The 20,350-nt window shown below is 34.6% G+C and overlaps 1 protein-coding gene across 1 annotated transcript; it reads left to right on the top strand.

Moving 5' to 3' along the window:
- Positions 1–6,242: 6,242 nt before the first annotated feature.
- pheta1 (PH domain containing endocytic trafficking adaptor 1) lies at positions 6,243–18,645 on the top strand. Its single transcript, NM_001442777.1, is given in 3 exon segments — positions 6,243–6,315; positions 9,902–10,002; positions 11,987–18,645. A coding segment is annotated over 1 exon segment (771 nt). The 5' UTR covers positions 6,243–6,315; positions 9,902–10,002; positions 11,987–12,006; the 3' UTR covers positions 12,778–18,645.
- The last annotated feature ends 1,705 nt before the right edge of the window (positions 18,646–20,350 follow it).

Raw genomic sequence — 20,350 nt, 5'->3', positions numbered from 1 at the left:
AATGCTACAGCATACTGTATATTAATTATAGTGAACTGATAAGCAGTAATAAATATTGTAGTATAATTACATTTTTACTACAGTAAACTGTGGTGTATTGTAGAAACAGAATTTGTTTATATTTTTATTCTTGTAGGTCTTTTACTAAAGCATCTATAGAATCACTACAACACATAACTATAGTATAAATCAAAAATGGTCAAAATATTATAAATGATTACTATAAATGACAAGTTTTTACTATAGTGTTTACTATAGTATTTTGACATGGGTATTTCAAAGCTCCTTATAAAACTTATTTTAAAATAATACTATCACTTTATGATAATTCCTGCTGAATATTGTTTTTCAGCAAAGTTGTTACTACTATTCCGGACGACACAGTGGCTCAGTAGTTAGCAGTGTCACCTCAGCAAGAAGGTTGCTGGTTTGAGTCCCGACTGGGTCCGTCTGCAATTCTGTGTGGAGTTTGCATGTTCTCCCCTTGTTGGCATGGGTTTCCTGTGGGTGCTCCAGTTACCCCCTCAGTCCAAAGACATGCGCTATCGGTGAATTGAATAAACTTAATTGGCCGTTGTGTGTGTGTGTGTAAATGTAAATGTAAATGAGTGTGTATGGATGTTTCCCAGTACTGAGTTGCAGCTGGAAGGGAATCCGCTGTGTAAAACATATGCTGGATAAGTTCGCGGCCCATTCCGCTGTGGTGACCTCTGATGAATAAAAGGACTAAGCTGAAGGAAAATGAATGAATAAATGTTACTACTCCTGAAATGTATTGTCATTTAAAAAACAATATGAATGTAAGTACCATACTCGGTGTGGAACTACCATAGTAATTATTTGCATCAACAAGAAGAAAATGGTTCCAAAGATGTAATTATATAGCCGATTATGCAAGTTTATATCAGGAGTGCTGAATTTGCTCAGTGGTTAGCACTATCGCCTCACAGCATGAAGGTCACATGGTTCGAGTGACAAATGTGCTAAAGTGGAATTGATTAACTAAATTGGTTTTAGTGCACCAGTGTGTTTGTGTGAATGAGTGTGTATGGTGGTTTTCCAGTACTGGGTTGCGGCTGGAAGGGAATCCACTGCGTAAAACATATGCTGGAACAGTTGGCAGTTCATTCCGCTGTGGTGACCACAGAAATAGAGACTATAAGCTGAAGGAAAATGAATGAATGAATATTAATTTCATTAGAATGAAATTCTACAGATTGTATAGAACACAAATGATATGAATCATCTGTTGTGCGTTGTCTTGGATCTGACTACAAAAAAAAACATGAAAACATAACATTTTTCAAAACTGTTTTCCAAGCTTATAATTACATTACATATTTGGAATCACTGATAAAATTAAACAATGACTGTCTCTTTAGTTTCATTTTGTAAACATTCAAATCACAGATAATCTGCAGAAACTAACGTCTGGAGCCCCTCCCCCTGAGAATTGTCAGTCTATTTTGATCACTGATTGGCTGCTATACTAGTAGGCGGGGCTTTATTCACCTTATTGACTGTTACACTTTCCCCCATTCAACTCTATACGAGTGACGGGTCTTGTGTGTTTTGTAGTCTTTGTTTATGATCACTATATGTTTTTTTTAAACTTACCGTGAATGTATTTAAATGGATAGTTCACACATCTTTTACTCTCCTTCAACTGGTTCCAAACCTTTATGAGTTTCTTTCTTCGGTTAAACACAAAAAATGCTTTAAAGTCAGCTAAAAACCCCTAACAGTATTTGTTTTCATTTAGTACAGTCTATGGTTTACATATTTATTTAATTTTTTATTTTCAGTGCTTCAACAATATAACAGAAGGGCATTAATGAATTTGAAAGTTACACTCAAAATTGAAAGAATCAATTTACATTCACAATCTTTACATCAACATTAACAGGGACCGATATGTGCCTTTTTACAAGATTAAAATAAGTCTCTGAGGTCCCTATATGTGTAGTGTCAGCTCTAAATAATACACAATTATTGTTTTAAAACTCTTTGAAATTGTGACTTTTAGGCTTTGATCCTAATTGTGCCATTTTGGTGACTGTTGCTTTAAATTCAATTGACATGTTGCTTTTTTCAAAAGCGGGCGGAGCTAAAAACACCATAATCAGCATATAAGCAGATTCCAATGTTGCCAGATTGGGCGGTTTCCTCCCCAATTGTGCGGTTTTGAATTTGATTGTGAGGGTAAAAATGGCATTGGCATGTTAACAAAATTTGGCCGGTTTTAAAACGTGAATTTTATATCAAGACAAGAGAAGTTATATGCAACTTATTCAACAAAACATAACTGTGTGCTCCTACTCCATTCAGTTAGTAGTGACCAGTGCATAGCGCAAACCGCGTGGGCCCACTAGCAAAAGGAGGAGAAGGAAAGTTGTATCAAATTCTAACTTTCGGACAAATCTGACTCCGCTTCCTGTGTACACGAGTCACGAACAATGACTGTAAAAAATATGGACGACGCAACAGCACCTTTTCCCATTGAACGCATTGAGGGCAAAATATCCTCATGACGGGCACAAACTGTCGCAAAACACTGCTGAAATTGGAGCCAGCACATGCGCAGAAGGACATTCCCTGTGGAGCCAGAGGCGGAGCGAGGCGGAGCCGCGATTTCAAACTCCCACCCGCCCAAACTCTCTCACGTCAATCAACTGCGCCTCGGAAGTTCGCTGACTGCACTTTATATTTATTTATTTTTTACAGATCTTCAACGGTAAATACAATACAGATAACAACTAAAATTTCAGAACACACAATGATAAATTATACGTTATTTAACAGTAGTGACATATGGTTTTCATAATTATTTATAGTGTAAATAACGTTAGTGTTGTTTTAACAAAGTTAGCATCATAGTTTATAACGAGCAATTGTTTTTCTCAAACAATTATATATTTAAATTAACCTTTGCTTTAAGTCTTATCTTCAGTTTAGAATCAGAAATGACATCAGCAGCCGTCACAGCCACCACTGAGGCCAAACGTAAGTATAAAGGAATAATGAAATAAGTTAATTGTAATAATTACATAACGTAATAAAATAATTATAATTGTAATTTTTGCGTGTTTGTACCTGTCATTTTCAGTTTGTCCGGATTCAGCCATAGCTGTATTTGGAATGTTCAATAAATGATTTAATCAGTGATTTTACAATAAGTGCATTTATTATAGCATACTACAATACACCAGATTAGTGTTGTCAAAACTAAATAATACTCCAGTATTTATCAGTTCACTATAGTTAATACTACAGTAAGTTAATACTACAGTATCCTGGTGCGCTAATTTATTTAAGTACAATGCACCTTACTACTGAAACGGTTCAAAAACACTATAGTATTTATTTACTATAAATTATTATAGTATTTTTCATGTGGTATATGCCCAATATAGATTAAAAACAGCTCAGCAAAATGTTTTATGCTGCCTTACCTTTACAAGGCCCTTGAATCCTGGAGATTTTCAGTGCTTAATGTATGACAGAGATATTCTAATTGATCATTACAAAATAAAGTTGAAAATAAAAACAGTGCTAAAATCAGTGCATGGTAAAGAATTGTTTATTATTTATTCTCCTGTGCTTAATTTGCAGCAAAAATAGATTGACTTTTCCAAAAGTAAATAAATAAAATATTATAACTACTTAATAAATAACATTTGGTCTTTAGTACTACCTTTGCCAACTAACAGTTAAAACAAGAAGTAATAAATACAATAACTGCTTAAATTACTGTTAATACAATCTGGCTTTTGGTAAAAAAAAAAAGTTAAACTCGCAGTAAAAAAGTAAAAAAGTTAAACTCGCAGCGGTTTATCATGACACTTTTATCGATCTTTTTCCCCACAATAGACAGCAAGAACAAACAGAAGCATTGTCTGATTGACAAGCAGCACCTAATTATGATAAATAGAATTTAAAACGCCAAATGAGATGAATTTATACCCTATTTTGAAAGTAAAACATACTCTAGGTAGTGTAATCTACACAGCATTAAGTGCAGTGTGTGGGTGAGAGGGGGCAGTGTTTATTTGATCCGGCAGTGTTGTGGTTCTGCGACTGGTAGAGTTGTTGTATGGTTAAAAATGATGACGGTTAAAGTAACTAGGTTATTCATTTCGATTTAAATAAATTAAAATGAAGTCAAATATTAATCAAATATTTTGGGTGGGTTTTGGACCACTTTTGGGCTGGAAAGATCAGCTAGCCTATATCTGGCAACACTGGCAAATTCAAAACAGCACTAACCTTATCTGTGTGAAAAACTGAAAAAGTCAAAAGAAGTGTGTCAGAAAAAGGCAGCTGAGACCACAGTGTTCATTTGTGCATCCTAAAACTCCACATTTATAATCCTTTTAGTCTCTTACATTATCGTCAGCAGGTGAAAAACTTATGGTGGATGACTGCTTCTAATGCCTAGTTCACACTAGAGGATTTTAAGCCTGATTTGAGCCCGATTTGGAAGTTAACGAGCTCGCCGACAGATCGGGCTGTGATCGGGAAGAAATCTGCGGGTGCTCGGCGCTCGCCGCTCTTTATGTGTGAACTACTGAACAACGCATCAACGAGGCTCGCTGACGCGTCGCCGACACCTCGCAGACGGAAATCCAACATTCAGCATGCTAAATATTCCAGAGCAGTCGGCCGACTCAACCCCACGTGTGGTCAGATGTAGTGACGAGCTACAGCCAATGAGAGAGCATATCAGCATGAGCTGAATGCCTGTGTGCTCAGGAGCTCAGCAGAAACATCTGTGATTGGTCAGAATGGGCATCGGTGCACTGGCTTCATTCTGCGTTAGCACAGGCATGAGAGTAGGCTATATTAACAGTGGAACTAGAATTCTGCAACTATTAGAATTACCATACTGCTCATTCTGACCGTTCTCATATAAAACGCCATACTGTCACAACATATTTACATTCAAAGCTATTATTGAGATATTAAAATTAAGCTTTGAATGTCTGGCATCATATTTAATGACACCATTACCCTAAAAATACAATATTTTTTGGTAATACAGCCTAAAAATATGTAGTTAAGATACTAAAACACTTAAAGGTCTTGGCTTTCATTTTCACTTTCAAACAGGAGCTATTTCACAGCACAGAATATGCAGTTTTGAAAGATATCTGAAGTAAATTGATGTTTTTGCCATCAGAAAGTTTTGTTTATGTTAGCAGGAAGTTGCCAGGCAAGAAAATGCACACATATTTAAAGTCACAGTGAAAAGTATCAGACATGCATGCAGTCATTTTGACCAATATGGTAATTTAAGGCAGAAATGCTCAGTTCTTTACTGTTTTGTAATAAAAAAAAATAACAATGTCAGAAAGAAATACACTGATAGTTAGAAAACGGCAGGGTGTTATAAATATGTTAGTTTTATTTCAAAGAGTTATAAAATTACAAAAATTAAAAACTCTCTGTGTATCTATCCACTGGAACCTGCAGATGAGTGATTAATCCGCTGATAAATTAGCTGATTTGATGATGTTTTTAAATGCTTTCTCCAAAGCTTGAAACGCTGTCAGTGATGTCATCAGCACACAAGCAGCCAATAGTGTTCAGCTTTTTCTGACGACTCCTCCCTCAAAATTTCATTGGCTGTGGTTTGGTAGCTTGAATGAGCTGATGGGGAATGAGATGTTGTCAGATCATGTAGTGTGTGACCCCCTCTTGTGGATCATTCACGGAGTGTTGCGTAGTGTGAACACCACAGAGATTAAAAGACACAAAGTCAAGTCATGTAGTGTGAACAGCACAGCGATCTGCTGATGTTTAAAATCCTGTAGTGTGAACTAGGCTTAACTCAGCGCTTTTTATGCTAATGAGGAGGAGATCGTCACCAATGGGCGGGGCTTTCCTCGCTACTTACTTTTACAAAGGGAGAATGTCAAAAGTTTCTGCATACTGTTTTTATCTAGTTTGATTATATATATTTTTTTACCATTGGAGACTAAATTTACACACTGCCACACAACTGTGCTTAAACCTGTTATTAAAGTGTGTTGTTCTTGTTGTTTTTTTTTTGTAAAATAAAATTTTACTAATTATTAATTAATAATATTAATAATAAAATTACATAAATAGATAAATGAATAAAGAAAAAAGCTGGTAGGGAAGTTGCAGGTCTCACAATATGAAACTACTCTGGTTTATATGCACACATGAGCTGCTGTTACTAGAGAGATTCCTGCAGCGTCACGTGACCATATTTAGTCAGTCGGTCCAGGAAAGGAAGAATCAAGGGAGAAAAACTGCGTGCTGGCGACCAATAACACACTCAAAAAGCAGGTAAAACATCGACATATGGTTGAAACGACTCACTAGATATCTCATACCGCTCTCATTATGAGCTTTTCTCGTCCAATAACGTGGCTTTCACAGTTTTTCGCTAGTAACAGGTCAGCATTTGATGGTTTCACGTCAGGCTCAGCTCGAGCATTGTGTCGAGAATGACAAAGACTGTATTATAAGTCATGCTGACTCTATTTCCACATGATGTACTTACGAAAATGCATCATTTGATCACTTTAGTGGCTTTGATACTGTTATGTTAGCTTGTAACGCCTTCATGGTCGTCAAGTCATGTTTGTTTTGCTACACATGCGATCTGACCGACTGTATTCTGCAGTATTGTGATGCTCACTTGAAATGTGGTGTTCAATTCAAGTAAAGTTGGTTTTATATTAAGTTAACACATTCAGACTTTCTCCTTAATGCAATTTCAGAAAGTATTAGTTGCAAATTCTAAAGAGGGAAATCATATTAGCAACCATTGACTGAAGTACAACATTGTAAACAGTCAATCAAATGGTGCCAATGTGGTGTTGAAGTCCTATTTACATGCTATTTCAGACCGAATATTCAAAGTACAGTAAGTCACAAGTTGTCACTGTTCATAAAATTGTATAATTGTAAAATTGTAAAATTAATTGTTCATACATGGTATTTTGAGGTAAAGAAGATTTTATATTTGCACTTTCAGACTTTCTCCTTAACAATATCATTTCATAAAAGGTATTAGTTAAAAATCTCTAAATAGGGAAATCATATTAGCAACCAATGACTATCAAAGTATAAAACTTGTTCACAGTCCGTTAAATAGTGCTATTGTTGTTTTGAAGTCATACTTGCATGCTATTTCAACACCGAATATTCAAAGTACAGTAAGCCACAAGTTGTAACTGTTCAAAAATGAACCATGGTGCTAATATAAAACCAACTTTACCTCAATTGATCCTTATATGTGATCTGCAGTCTAACATTAGTATAAAACTGATGTCTGGTTCATTAAAACTCAGTAAGCCTTATTGGGTCACTAACTGTTTTAATTTTGCTGTGATAGCAGAACCAAATAATCTTACCATGGTATTTTAAGGTAAAGTTGGTTTTATATTCGCACATTCATTCAGTGATAGCTTGCAACATGCTCCCTATATTGTTTACCTTGGTACTTTGAATATTTGGTTTGAAATCACATGCAAGTTTGACTTGAAAACAACTTTAACACTTTATTTGCCTGTGAACACTGTTGTACTTCAATAGTCTTTAGCTGCTAATTTAATTTCTATATTTAGAATTGGCAGAATATTTTTGTAAAAGTATATTAAGGAAAAAGAGTGAATGTTTTAATAGTATAAAACCAACTTTACCTCAATGCATGTTTTTTGATGCTGACATGGTGCTTTAAATGAAGAAATGCCTTGATCAGTAATCAGGGTAAAAACTTTGGTACATTGACATGGCACTAAAATGACTGTACCATGCTTTTTTACATGCTGTGGTAAAGTTGGTTTTATATTTGCACATTCGTTCAGTGACAACTTGTAACATGCTCTCTATATTTTTTTACCATTGTACTTTGAATACTGGGTCTGAAATTAAGTGTAAGTATGACTTGAAAACAAAATTAGCATTATTTAATTGTCTGTAAACACTGTTGTACTTTGATAGTCATTGGCTGCTAATATAATTTCTCTATTTAAAATTAGCAAATATTATTTTAGTGGATATATATTAAGGAGAAAGTGCAAATGTGTTAATATAAAACCAACTTTACTTCAATTCATGGTATTTTTATGCTGACATGGCGCTTTAAATAAAGAAATACCTTGATCAGAAATCAGGGTAAAAACTTTGGTACATTGACATGGCACTAAAATGCCTGTACCATGTTTTTTCATAATTGAGGTAAAGTTGGTTTTATATTCGCACATTCAGACTAGGCCTGTCACATTAATCAATATAATGAATTATCATGCAATACTTGGAGATGACCTCAATAAGTTTTGTCATTGCAAATATAATTACAAATTCACAAATAAACTTAAAACCATTTTACAATCACATTTACATTCTACCTCACCGGTGTCAAAGTTTTTAATTTGACATTTACCCAAGACATTCGATAGCATATATTTACAAAAATTTTTGAGGGGTTTTCACCTTTATTGACAGGACAGTGGAGATTTACAGACAGGAAAATATGGGGAACAGAGAAAGGGGTAGGATCGGTAAAGGTCCTCGAGCCGGGAATCGAACTTGGGTCGCCACGAGCACCTAGGTGCTATATGTCAACGCACTAATCACTAGGCTATTGGCACCGACATTCAATAACATATATAATAGGACGTTTACCTTTTTAACAACAAATTATAGAATCTAAATAACCTTAGGAATGAAGTGTTTACGGCTATTAGCAATGTTATGCTATTCTGTTATGCTATGCTAATCAGTGGCTTAAAATGATCTCAAAATAACAATAATATCCTTTATCGCAAAAGTTTCTGTGACAATATATTGCACAACAAAAAAACCCTAATTCAAGCCTAATTTAAGCCTAATTCAGACTTTTCCCTTAATATTATAATTTCAGAAAAGTACGAAAATTGTAAAAATTTGAAATAGGGACATTTTATTCACAGCCGATGACTATCAAAGTACAATATTGGTCTCGGTCAGTTAAATGTTGCTAATGTTGTTTTGAAGTCAAACTTGCATTTCAGACTGAATATTCAAAGTAGCATGGTAAACAATATAAGGAGCATGTCACAAGTTGTCACTGTTCAAAAATGAACAAATGTGCGAATATAAAACCAACTTTACCTCAACTTTAACTCTTTTTATATACCAGAAGTGTCTGGGTCAAAAAAATGAGAAATCCCAGTTTGTGTCTGCATCCAAATAAATGTTCAAAGGGATTTTGTGTTGCATATTACATGCAAGTACAATGCACTTTAATGATTAAAATAGTTCTTTAGTGAAAATAAAATCTCAAAATATGGGTTGAAATATTCATTATACCCAATATATTTATGTTGTTAAAACAAAACAACATACTTATTCTGAATTGCACTTAAACAATGTACACAAGAAAAAGTGATCATAAATTATAGAATGAAATGGGTAAAACTAGAGGTCAATAACAAATTATAATAACTTTAACGATATTTGACACTGAATGCTATTTTAGTGGGTGTGATTTTTATTTTTTATTGTGCTGGAAAAAATTAAGATTTAAAGTAAATAAATTGAAGATGAATTAGGACACATTCTAATGTACATTTAAAAACAAAACTAATTTAAAGTTATGCTACACATTTAACAAGTGTTTGTCTTTAGCGCAGGCCAGGAAAGTTCATCATGAATGATAATGAAATATTTCTTAAATGTTGATTTGAAAATTCAGTACATCTTTCTTACTGATTCATTTATAGTCTAGTCAGCCCAAACATGTTTATTTATGGAACTTGCTCTAAGAAAGAGGAATTTGCTTGATTTAAACCAGGTCAGAAGTGTGAAGCGGGATCTTCCACGAAATATATGACACCTCAGTCATCGACTTCACTCAGTTTGTCTGTTTCTGTTTTTTTTTTAGAGCAGAAATGGAATGGAGATGGTCTGCATGTACTGGTGTTTTGATTGACAGCTGGAAGGAGGCCACATCTGAATGCTTCACTGGAGAGCTTTGAGCGAACGGTAAATTTACCTCATTGCACTCTCATATTTGGGGTCAGCGTGGGGTAAATGAATAATCTTCTAAGTAGGACTGTGCGATTTTTGAGAAAATATCTAGTTGCGACTTTATTTTTATTATTTTTTTGACAGATATTGCGGTTTTGATTTGCGATTTAATTTTGTAAACAAACTTCAGCTCAATAATCTGTATTGTAGCTTCGTACTGCTAGAATGCAATGAGTGTTAGTTAAAAAGGAACTGAAACGATATCAGCTAACATAAACATTTATTCAAAAGTTTTTTAAATATTCATAAATGAAACACTAATTTTTCTCTAGAGCAAACAGTAAACACAAATATAATGACCTTGCCTTTCTGTAAACATGTTGAACTCAAATTAGGGAGATAGTGTAGCTTATTATACAAAAAAATAATAATTATAAAAATACAGCACACTCAGCAAACTAACATGGCTGATAAGAGCCTTTGTGTAGCTTAAACTTGTCTAAAACAAAATAATAATCACAGATGTACACAAAATATCATGACATTAAACGTACAGCTGTGGGACTCCAAAATGGCTAAAATAGGTGTGAGACGGAAGTGTATATCTCCTATCCTGCATGTAGATGGGTTTTTTTTAATTCCCTTTTTGGTCACTGCATTAAAAGGCAGCATGTCTCAAGTGAGGTAGTGCGTTATGGCATTAGTTATCTCCTGGGCAGGGTTGCACCAGCTGTTTGTAAGTTCTTTCTTAAACTGAGAGGTAAAGTCTACACTAGGGGTTTTGTAACTACTAGCTAGTTTGTAACTAAATTTGTTATTATGTTCTTAAAACCAGTTAAACTCTGCGCACCCGGTACCAGGTCTGTGACGTCATCGATTTTTGCTTTAAGATTTAAAGGGCTAGCATTGCACCACTCACCTTAAGTGGTTTTGTTTAAAAGTGTAGAATCTATATTTTATGCACATATGCATCACTTTGGTTTTTATTCTACTGTACAAAAGTTATTTACACTTAAATACACAGTATTTTGGATACCCGAGCTGGGTATTGAACTTTAGTCATTTTCAAATGGTTCATATATGACAGATGTACAAGTTATAGCTCAAATGAAAGCTCTTGCTGGTGCTCATACGGTTCTAGCGTTCTTTTTACTGCGTTTTATTCACATATCAAACAGTTGTCAAATGAATCGCGGTGTTTCCATGGTGCAGAAGTGAAAACAACACATTTATGATCAATAAGCAGCCGCAGATAGCACAGACAGCTGTCATCTCTTACCTTATGCTGTGCCCTTTAGGGCCATTTCTCCCTTTGTTTTTGAGGTGATGTGCAAAGGTAATCCTATATACAATACAATAACTTTTGCATAGATTATGGTAGAGACATTTTTCTTTTTCCCTATAATTACAGACATGTTCAGGAACCACCAAAATTAATTACAGCAAGCTAGACCACACCGAACCTAAAAAATACACTTTCAAATTTAAGTTTATAAAAAAATAAATAAAGTTTTTCCATTTTTTTTTTTTTTTTAACAAAAACTTTCTTCCTTTCCCACTGCTGTTACAATTTCTAGCCAAGAATTATTGGTTATTATGATCATGCATGGACTGACCATAAAGATGTCTGTACAGTCGTACTGTTTCAGTCAAAACCTCCTCAAAGTGTTTCATATTCAACTCAAATCAAATGTGGCTCCATGTTTACTGTTTGCTCGAGTCTTAAAAAAAAATCATGCGCTCCACCAGCTGAACTCATGTCGCGCGCTCCCAAAGTGAAGCTCCGCAAACACAGCGATGACATCACATTCGCCGCGCGCCCTCAAACAAACTAGCGGACGTGTCGAGTATAAACCAGGCTTAAGACTCAACATTGCATATCTTGTGTGTGTCTTTTAAGAATGCGCACATTGTGTTATCGATGCTAAAATTATATATTGTGTGTGAATAATTAACAACAGAATTTTCATTCAGCAATTTGCTTGACTTCTGTTTTCAGAGACGGGTGTCCTCGCCATCATGAAGCTGAACGAGAGGAGTGTGGCACACTATGCCACATGCAACTCTCCTCCAGACAAGACTGGCTTCCTCTTTAAGAAAGGTGAGCGAAACACGGCGTACCATCGCCGCTGGTGTATTCTGAAGGGCAACATGCTGTTCTACTTCGAGGAGCGCGAAAGTCGAGAGCCGATTGGTGTCATCGTTCTGGAAGGCTGTACGGTGGAGCTCTGCGAATCCGAATCCGAAGAATTCGCATTTGCCATTAAATTCGAATGTGCCAAAGCGAGAGTCTATAAAATGGCGGCGGAAAACCAGGCTGCTATGGAATCATGGGTAAAGGCTCTGTCGCGGGCCAGTTTTGATTACATGCGGCTGGTGGTGAAAGAGCTAGAGAGGCAGCTGGAGGAAGTACAAGAAGAAGCGCGGTCTTCACAAGCCAAAAGCAAGACCAAGAAAAACCAGACGGGACTCAGAATTTCCTCCGCATCTGTACAGAGCGCCTCCATTACGGGGCCTTGCCAAGAAGGCTTGTCCAATAGAGAAAATGGGGTTTCTTGGAGCAAACCTTCCAGTGTGGCCAATGGTTTAAGTGAGGGTTGTGCTTGGGATGGAGACTGTAACGTGAGGGCCGATGGAGTTAAACCTCCTCCAATTCCTCCACGAAGAAAAACCAACGGCGGATCACTAGAGAGCCCTGTTTCTCCTGGGACAGGCTGCTTTTCTAAACTACATGACTGGTATGGAAAAGAGGTGGCAGAACTGAGAGTGGAGTGGCTGCAGAGTCAGTGAATGAAGGCAAATCTCAAAATATACACCAAAATATAAGTGTGTATTTTGACGTTAAAGGTCAAAATCATCTGAAAAACGTGATTGAGATGATAATTTGTTTTATTACTGATTTTTTTATTATAACTTTTTTTTATTAAAGTGATAGTTTACACCAGTGCTTAATTTGTTAATGAATAATTCCCGTAACAAAACCAGGAAATAAAAGTTACCATAACTGACGTCCAGCACACAGTTTCAGTTTTCCCGGAACAGGACGACATTAAACATTAATAGCACAAAAAAAGCACCACATTTCTGAACGGCCTTTAATTATTTTGTGCCATATAACGTTATTGGTCAGTCATGGATAATAAAAACATGTAGCTACAAACCTAAATCGTATAAACAATCACCATTCACTTCACTATTATGTGCCAAATTTAAATGTGTCTCTCAGTTTGAGGCCTCGTTTACACAAATGCATTTTAGTTTTAAAGTTTAGCTATGGTTACGTCTTCCGTCCACACTACCCCGGAGTTTTCGAGCCCTGAAAACAGCTTTTTGAAAACGCTAAAGGGGCTGTTTTCATTTTAAAACGCTGCATGCTCTGTGTCAGTGTGGATGGGGGAAAATGGAGACTTCTGAAAAAGATTGGGGCTTTTTCCTGAATATTAAGAAAATTTGCACAAATTTAAGTCTTACTTCCTCTCCTTAAGTTCAGACTTTGCAAGTTTGATATGGAAAACAAACTCCCAAGCACACGTCGGGTAACTCTTCAAAGGGAACAGTGTACTTTATAACCTCATTCACATCACCCTGGCTACGCTGTTTCACTATCTTAACGATAAAATGAAAACACAATATAAGGAAGTGCCTATTTTCATTTTGATATTAACAACTTAACAGACTTTAAAAATGTTGAGGCGTCGTGTAGCTACATATTTATATGACCGTCATCTTCACTGTATGCATATTTATAACAAAACTGAGCCTAAAACACAACTGCCTCCTTTCATTTTCTTTGAACAATATGAAACTTACCCTGTCTCCTTTGCTAAATATTATATTATAGTTTTAATAATCAATAATGGCCTTTACAAAAGTATAATGTACAATAAATTAATACAATATAGGAAATAAAGGCAAGCAATCAGCCAAGTATGCAGAATCAGTATACGCAGTTACATAAATTAGCTTAATAACTTACCTTTGCGCTCAGCCAAAACACATTACCTGAGAACAACTGTTAGATTTAAAAGACTCATTAGATAGAGACCAGATTAATTAAATATCATGTTTGACAATTATAGTGAGATGAAATCCAGCAGAAGATCCTTAATGACCTGTCCGACATGCGCTGCTCCCACCCCGGGAGGTGTGCTCAAAGCACTCACTGATTGCCTAGAGGACAGACATCCGCATACACCGCAGCGCATGCCGAAGTGTGTGTGGTCACGTGATGTGCGTTTCAGCGGTATAGTATGGATGGAGATCTGTTCAGAAACACTAGGTAAAACGCCAGTGAGAACGTGGATCGTTTTCATTTTAAAACATTGTTTTAAAACTAAAACGTACTAGTGTAAATGGGGCCTAATCTTCAAGAACGCTTTGCTTCTGTCTCCTGCTATCCTGATCCATCCGCGCAGTTTCATCTTCTCAAGATCTCATTTGATTAGACTCATTATCAGATTTACTCATGGTTTAAAAAGAAAAAATTCAAATATGCTTGACTGCCTCGTTGCTGTTTTGAAAATACAAATATTATTTAGGCAGGCCACTATGCCATTATTCATTTTCGCTGCTCACTGTGTGTGAAACAATCACCAACCAATGAGAGTAATTATAAACATAAGAAAGCCGATTGGCTGAAAATTTTGTTGAGGACCAATAGTTAAACATGACTTTTGTTTTATCTTTTGTGTGGTGACTACCGTCATGTGCGCACACACATCCACACAGCTTTGCATTCATTCACATTCTCTCTCTCTCTCTCTCTCTCTCTCTCTCTCTCTCTCTCTCTTTCTCTTTCTCTCTCTCTCTCTCTCTCTCTCTTTCTCACACACACATGTAGATATTCACTACACACAAGTTAAGGCTGGATCCATTAAATCCAAATATGGATCCAAATATCTCACATTTTCCGGAACAGAATCTGGCTCAAATTAAGCACTGGTTTACACTAAAATAAAAGTTTACTTAGGGGTTCCAAATCTGTATGAGTTGGGTTTTTTAAACACAAAAAGAAGATGATATGAAAACATGTTGGATTTTGGATCATTTAAATCCATAGCAGGAAATAACACTATGGAAGTCTGTGGATTGAAAGTTTTACCAATTTGCATCCATGAAAGCTTACCAATTTACATTCATGGTAGAAAAAAAATACTATAAAAGTCTATGGATTTTCAATGTTCTTCACAATATCTTCTATTGTGTTCAACAGAAGAAACTCAAACAGGTTTGTAACAAGTGGAGCAAGAGTAAACGATGACACAATTTTCATTTTTAGGTGTCCTATCCCTTTAAATAAGACCAAGGCATTTTTAAAGGAACATTTTAAAGGTTGTTTATTTTTAACCTCATGTAGTTCCAAATCTGTGTAGGAAACACCAAAATATGTGTGTGTATTTTGATGTTAAAGGTCAAATCCATTTTTGGAATTGGATTTGAATGATCATTTGTTTATTACTGATTTTTTTTTTTTAATATTTTTTATTATTATTATTATTATTATTAAAGTGATATTTTACACTAAAATGAAAATTTACTTAGGGGTTCCCAACCTGTTTGAGTAAGGGTACTTTTTTTTTTTTTTTTTTTTTTTTACAAAAAAAGAGAATAATTTTAAAAACATGTTGGATACTTTTTTCCCCATCGTAGAAAAATACTATGGAAGTCTATGGATTTCCAACATTCTTCACAATATCTTCTTTTGTGTCCAACAGATGAAACTAGCTTGTAAACAATGACACAATTTTCATTTTTTTTTTTTTGATGTACTATGGCTTTAAATATGACAAGCACATTTTTAAAGAATGTTCTGTCTTTTATTTTACTCAACCTCATGTCGTTCCAAACCCGTGTAAGAAAATAGTCTATAATTTTCTTTTAATTTTTAAGCAAATTACTATTTTTTTTAATTCAGTGAGCATAAAATATTGTCTATATGAACCAATAAAAAGAAAAAACATGCATTTATTGTTTACATATATCATTACTAAAAAAATGAATGGCATGTTTAGGGTGAACTACTGTAAATGTATCATTAAATCAGTTTTAAATGGATTCATTAAAACAGAATTAATTAATTAATTGATCCACAGGAATTAAGTTTTGGAAAAGGCTCATTTTACAGCTCCCCTAGTGGCTAACACATTGTTGCATAGTACGGCAGCAAAGTTCCTTGTTTATTACGCCAGAATCAGAGTATATTTCCTAGCCTTATCAGCCTAGAAAACAGTAACTTTTTATACACGATGTAACTACAAAAGAGTCAAGCTTTAAAGATGAAAATTTTCAAATTGTTTTTATTTTTTGAGTGAGATGCTAATGGTCTAATCCGATTCAATGATTTATGCTAAGCTAAGCTAAAAGTGCTCTCTTCAGACCTGGGGATCGACTGAATGGTTCAACAATGGTAAAACTCAACTGTTTAACTCAAGGGGAGCTATGCACTGAGCCTATTTTCAATGGATTTATAGCTTGTGTAAATGCTTATTTAAAAACAGACGTTTTCAGATTTCATGTAAAACACTGTTTGATCATTCTTTTTCTTTTTTTAGAAAGATGCTAATGGTCTAATCCAATTCAATTATGTATGCTAAGCTAAGCTAAGCTGAAAGTGCTCCCGCTAGACCCAGAGATTGGCCTAATGGATTCAAAAATGGTAAAACTCAGCTGTTTAACTCAAGGGGAGCTAGGCATTTAGCCTGTTTTCAATTTATTTATAGATCATGTAAATGCTTTTTTTAATGGTAAACAAATTGTATGTGATCCTATAATCATCAATCGTATGGTGGCAGACACTGAAAATGATCCACGGCTGGCCAACCACAGTGGCTTCAGATTTCATATAAAACACGGTGTTTGACACTATTTTTTGAGGAAATGCTAATGGTCTAATCCGATTTAATTTTTTAATGGTCTTATCCGATTCAATTATGTATGCTAGACTAAGCTAAAAGTTCTTCTGCCGGTGTCAGAGATTGGCTGATTGGATTCAAATATTGGAAAAATCAAGTGGAGGTATACAATGAGCCTATATCCGATTTATGTATAGCTCAAGTAAATACTTTTTTAATGGTAAACAAATTGTATGTGATCTTCTAATCATCAATAATGCAGTGAAACTATCCTCGGCTGACGCAAAATGCTAATGGTCTAATCTGATTCAATGATCTATGCTAAGCTAAGCTAAAAGTGCTTCCGCCAGACTCTGAGATTGGCTGAATGGATTCAAAAATGGTAAAACTCAACTGTTTACCTCTAGGGTAGCTGTATAATGAACCTATTTCCACAAACAGTGGAGCGTTCCTTTAATGTGAAAAAGATAATTCAGGACATTTAGCCAAACTTCTGCATTTTTGTTCATGGAAACAGAAATGTGATACGGGTTTGGAACGGCATGACAATGAGTAAATGATGATGCTGTTTTCTTTTTTAGATGAACTATTCCTATAACAGGGGTGTCCAAACTCGGTCCTGGAGGGCCGGTGTCCTACATATTTTAATTTCAACCCCAATTAAACACACCTGAACCAGCTAATCAAGCTCTTTCTAGGTATACTAGAAACTTCCAGGCAGGTGTGTTGAAGCAAGTTGGAGCTAAACTATTCAGGACAACAGCCCTCCAGAACCAAGTTTGAACACCCCTGTCCTATAACATTTCGCACTTAGTTTTTATGTTGAGATTTTTCTACAATCTCATGCTGAAGTGACTTCTTATTTCTTTTTTATTATACTTTTTTCTTTTCCTTTTTTTAAATTGAGGTCTTGCACAAGTTACAGCAATGCGAATTTGGTCTGATCAAAAAGGAAAAGCGGTACATTGTCTGTGTTTTTATAATCAAAACACGTTGAATGTTAAAATATTACAGTGCCAAAGCTGGTCTATGGCCATTAGTAATCATGTTCAGTGTAATGTAGCAACAAAATATTGAGAAACGGCACAAAATGTTAGACATGCCAGATTAATAGTTAACCAGAACAGTGATTTCACTGCAGACGTCTTGGCGTGTTGTATTTTAGTAGATCTGCACAATCAAATCTGCCAAAAACTTAATTGCCAAAATGATTTCTAGCTCTAGCATATGTAATATTGTCTCAGACACTTTGTAACTAGCCAGCTAATATAGAGTAATCATTGGATGATGGATTATTTTTTTTATATAAGCATCTCAAATTTACTGTTATTCATTTAAAGGCTAAGCTTCGCTAATCATATATCATCATGCTTGCCAGTAAGCATGTCAGTGCTTATCCTTGCCTTATAAAACTGACCAATTATTAACGTCATACTGTGACCAACATGTAATGCATTTTAAAATATATACACATTTATTTATAGCTCATGTAAATGCTTTTTTTTAAATGGTACAAGTTGTGTGCAATCCTATAATCATCATTCATGCAGTGGCTAAAAACGAACCGTCGGCTGGCCAACCGCAGTGCCTTCAGATTTCACAGAAAACACTGTGTTTGATTCTGCGGTATACACCAGCAATCAAAATATGAATGTGCTTATGACCGGGTACTGATGTTCACAATAATGCAATAAACAACTTTGGATGTTTGGTCAAAATCGCAATCATGTGGACTATTTCATTTGAAGGAAACAATCATATAAGATGTTTTCATTAAATCAAATAAAGATGAGAAACCTTATAAAAATGTGTGTTTTGTTGATTTATCAACATGTGGAGCTTAATTCTCACCACAAGATGGCTCCTCGTCACCGTTTCGTGAAGACTGAAGATTCATTCATTAATCCTCGTGTCATTAAGGTGTATAGAAATGCGAATTTTACTTTATGTACAGGTTATGTAGAAAAATAAATTTATGTAATATACGCGTTATAAAAAATAAATAACTAATACTTTCTATACTTAAAAGCATATATATATATATATATATATGCCGTTCGCGGTGTTTTCAAAGACATTAACGTAAACATGAAGTTTATAACGGACGACGAAAGAGGGTTTTTTTTTACACTGAAGATGTTGTTCACTTATAACACAACTCATGTAATATCTCGACTAGTGACACTTTTAATGAAATCCACAAGTTCAAACTACAAAATTTACCACGTGAAGCCACAGAGAGAGCTGAACTTGTGTGTATTTTAAAATAAAAGTCCCAAAGCGCGGTGGTTATATTTTACAGTCTATGGTAAAAGGCTACATCAGAGAGACGTCACGTGTTATTTTTAATTTCTTTTATGCGTTTTTGTTTTACAGTTTATAACTGATATACATGTAATTTAATCGAGCGGCTAATAATAATTCATACAAGTGGACTTATCTATACGTTTTTATAATTGTTATTAATATTATTTTATGAATGAATAACACATTACATTGACCAAAGGAAACAGCAAAAGCATCATCCTTATTGTTTATCTCAGACTATATATCTAAAATCAATATCCACAAAAGTAAACACAAATAATTAAATTAATAATAAACTGAATTTTACAATGCAATGATAAATCTACATACTACATTCATTCATTTTACTTCAGCTTAGTTTCTATTTCAGAGGTCGCCACAGAATGAACCACCCTACATACAACACTATTAAAAAAACATCAACATACAAATATGTATGCCAATACTTCCAATGTTAAAAGCAGTTTTTAATGTCATTTTATGTGGTTAATTGAGCAGCTAATAATAGTTCCTACAAGTGAACTTCTATATTTTTTATTTATTAACATTTTATTAATAACAGACACATTACATTGACCAAAAGTAACAGCAAATATATCATTATCATCCTTCTTTATGTCAGACTCTATATCTAAAGTCATTATCCACAAAAGTAAACAAATAATTTATTTAAAGTATGAATAAATTTAAAAATACAGTCATGAATCTACATGCTACATTAATTTTTCTTCCGCTAAAACTCTATTTCAGAGGTCGCCACAGTGGAATGAACCGCCCGACATAAAACATCAACAACATACAAATATGTATTCCAATACTTTCAATAAAAGAAGCAGTATTTAATGTCATTTTATGTGGAATCACTTAAAACAATAGCAAATTATAATGTAATTATAATATAACAAAAAATTATGTATTTCAGATATAGAAACCTGTCATTCATCTATGAATAATGAAAGTAAAATATATCACGGTTTCCACAAAAAATAAGTACATATTAAAAAATACGTGTTTTAACTATTTTAAAAATATAAAAATTATCCTGTGACTTTACATAGATACATTATTGATTAAATACACAACTACAATACTAGTTTTAATTAGAAAAATGTTTGAAACTGAAGCCAATATTACTAGTTTTTCATATTTTGTTTTTATAAATGCAAATACATACATTCCTGCCTGATAAACAGATACAAAAACAT

Source organism: Danio rerio, chromosome 5 (genome assembly GCF_052040795.2).
Source record: "Danio rerio strain M-AB ecotype USA chromosome 5, GRCz13ab, whole genome shotgun sequence".
NCBI classification, from domain to species: domain Eukaryota; kingdom Metazoa; phylum Chordata; class Actinopteri; order Cypriniformes; family Danionidae; genus Danio; species Danio rerio.
The sequence above is the reverse complement of the archived record's forward strand: the minus strand, read 5'-3'. Positions and strand labels throughout refer to the sequence as shown.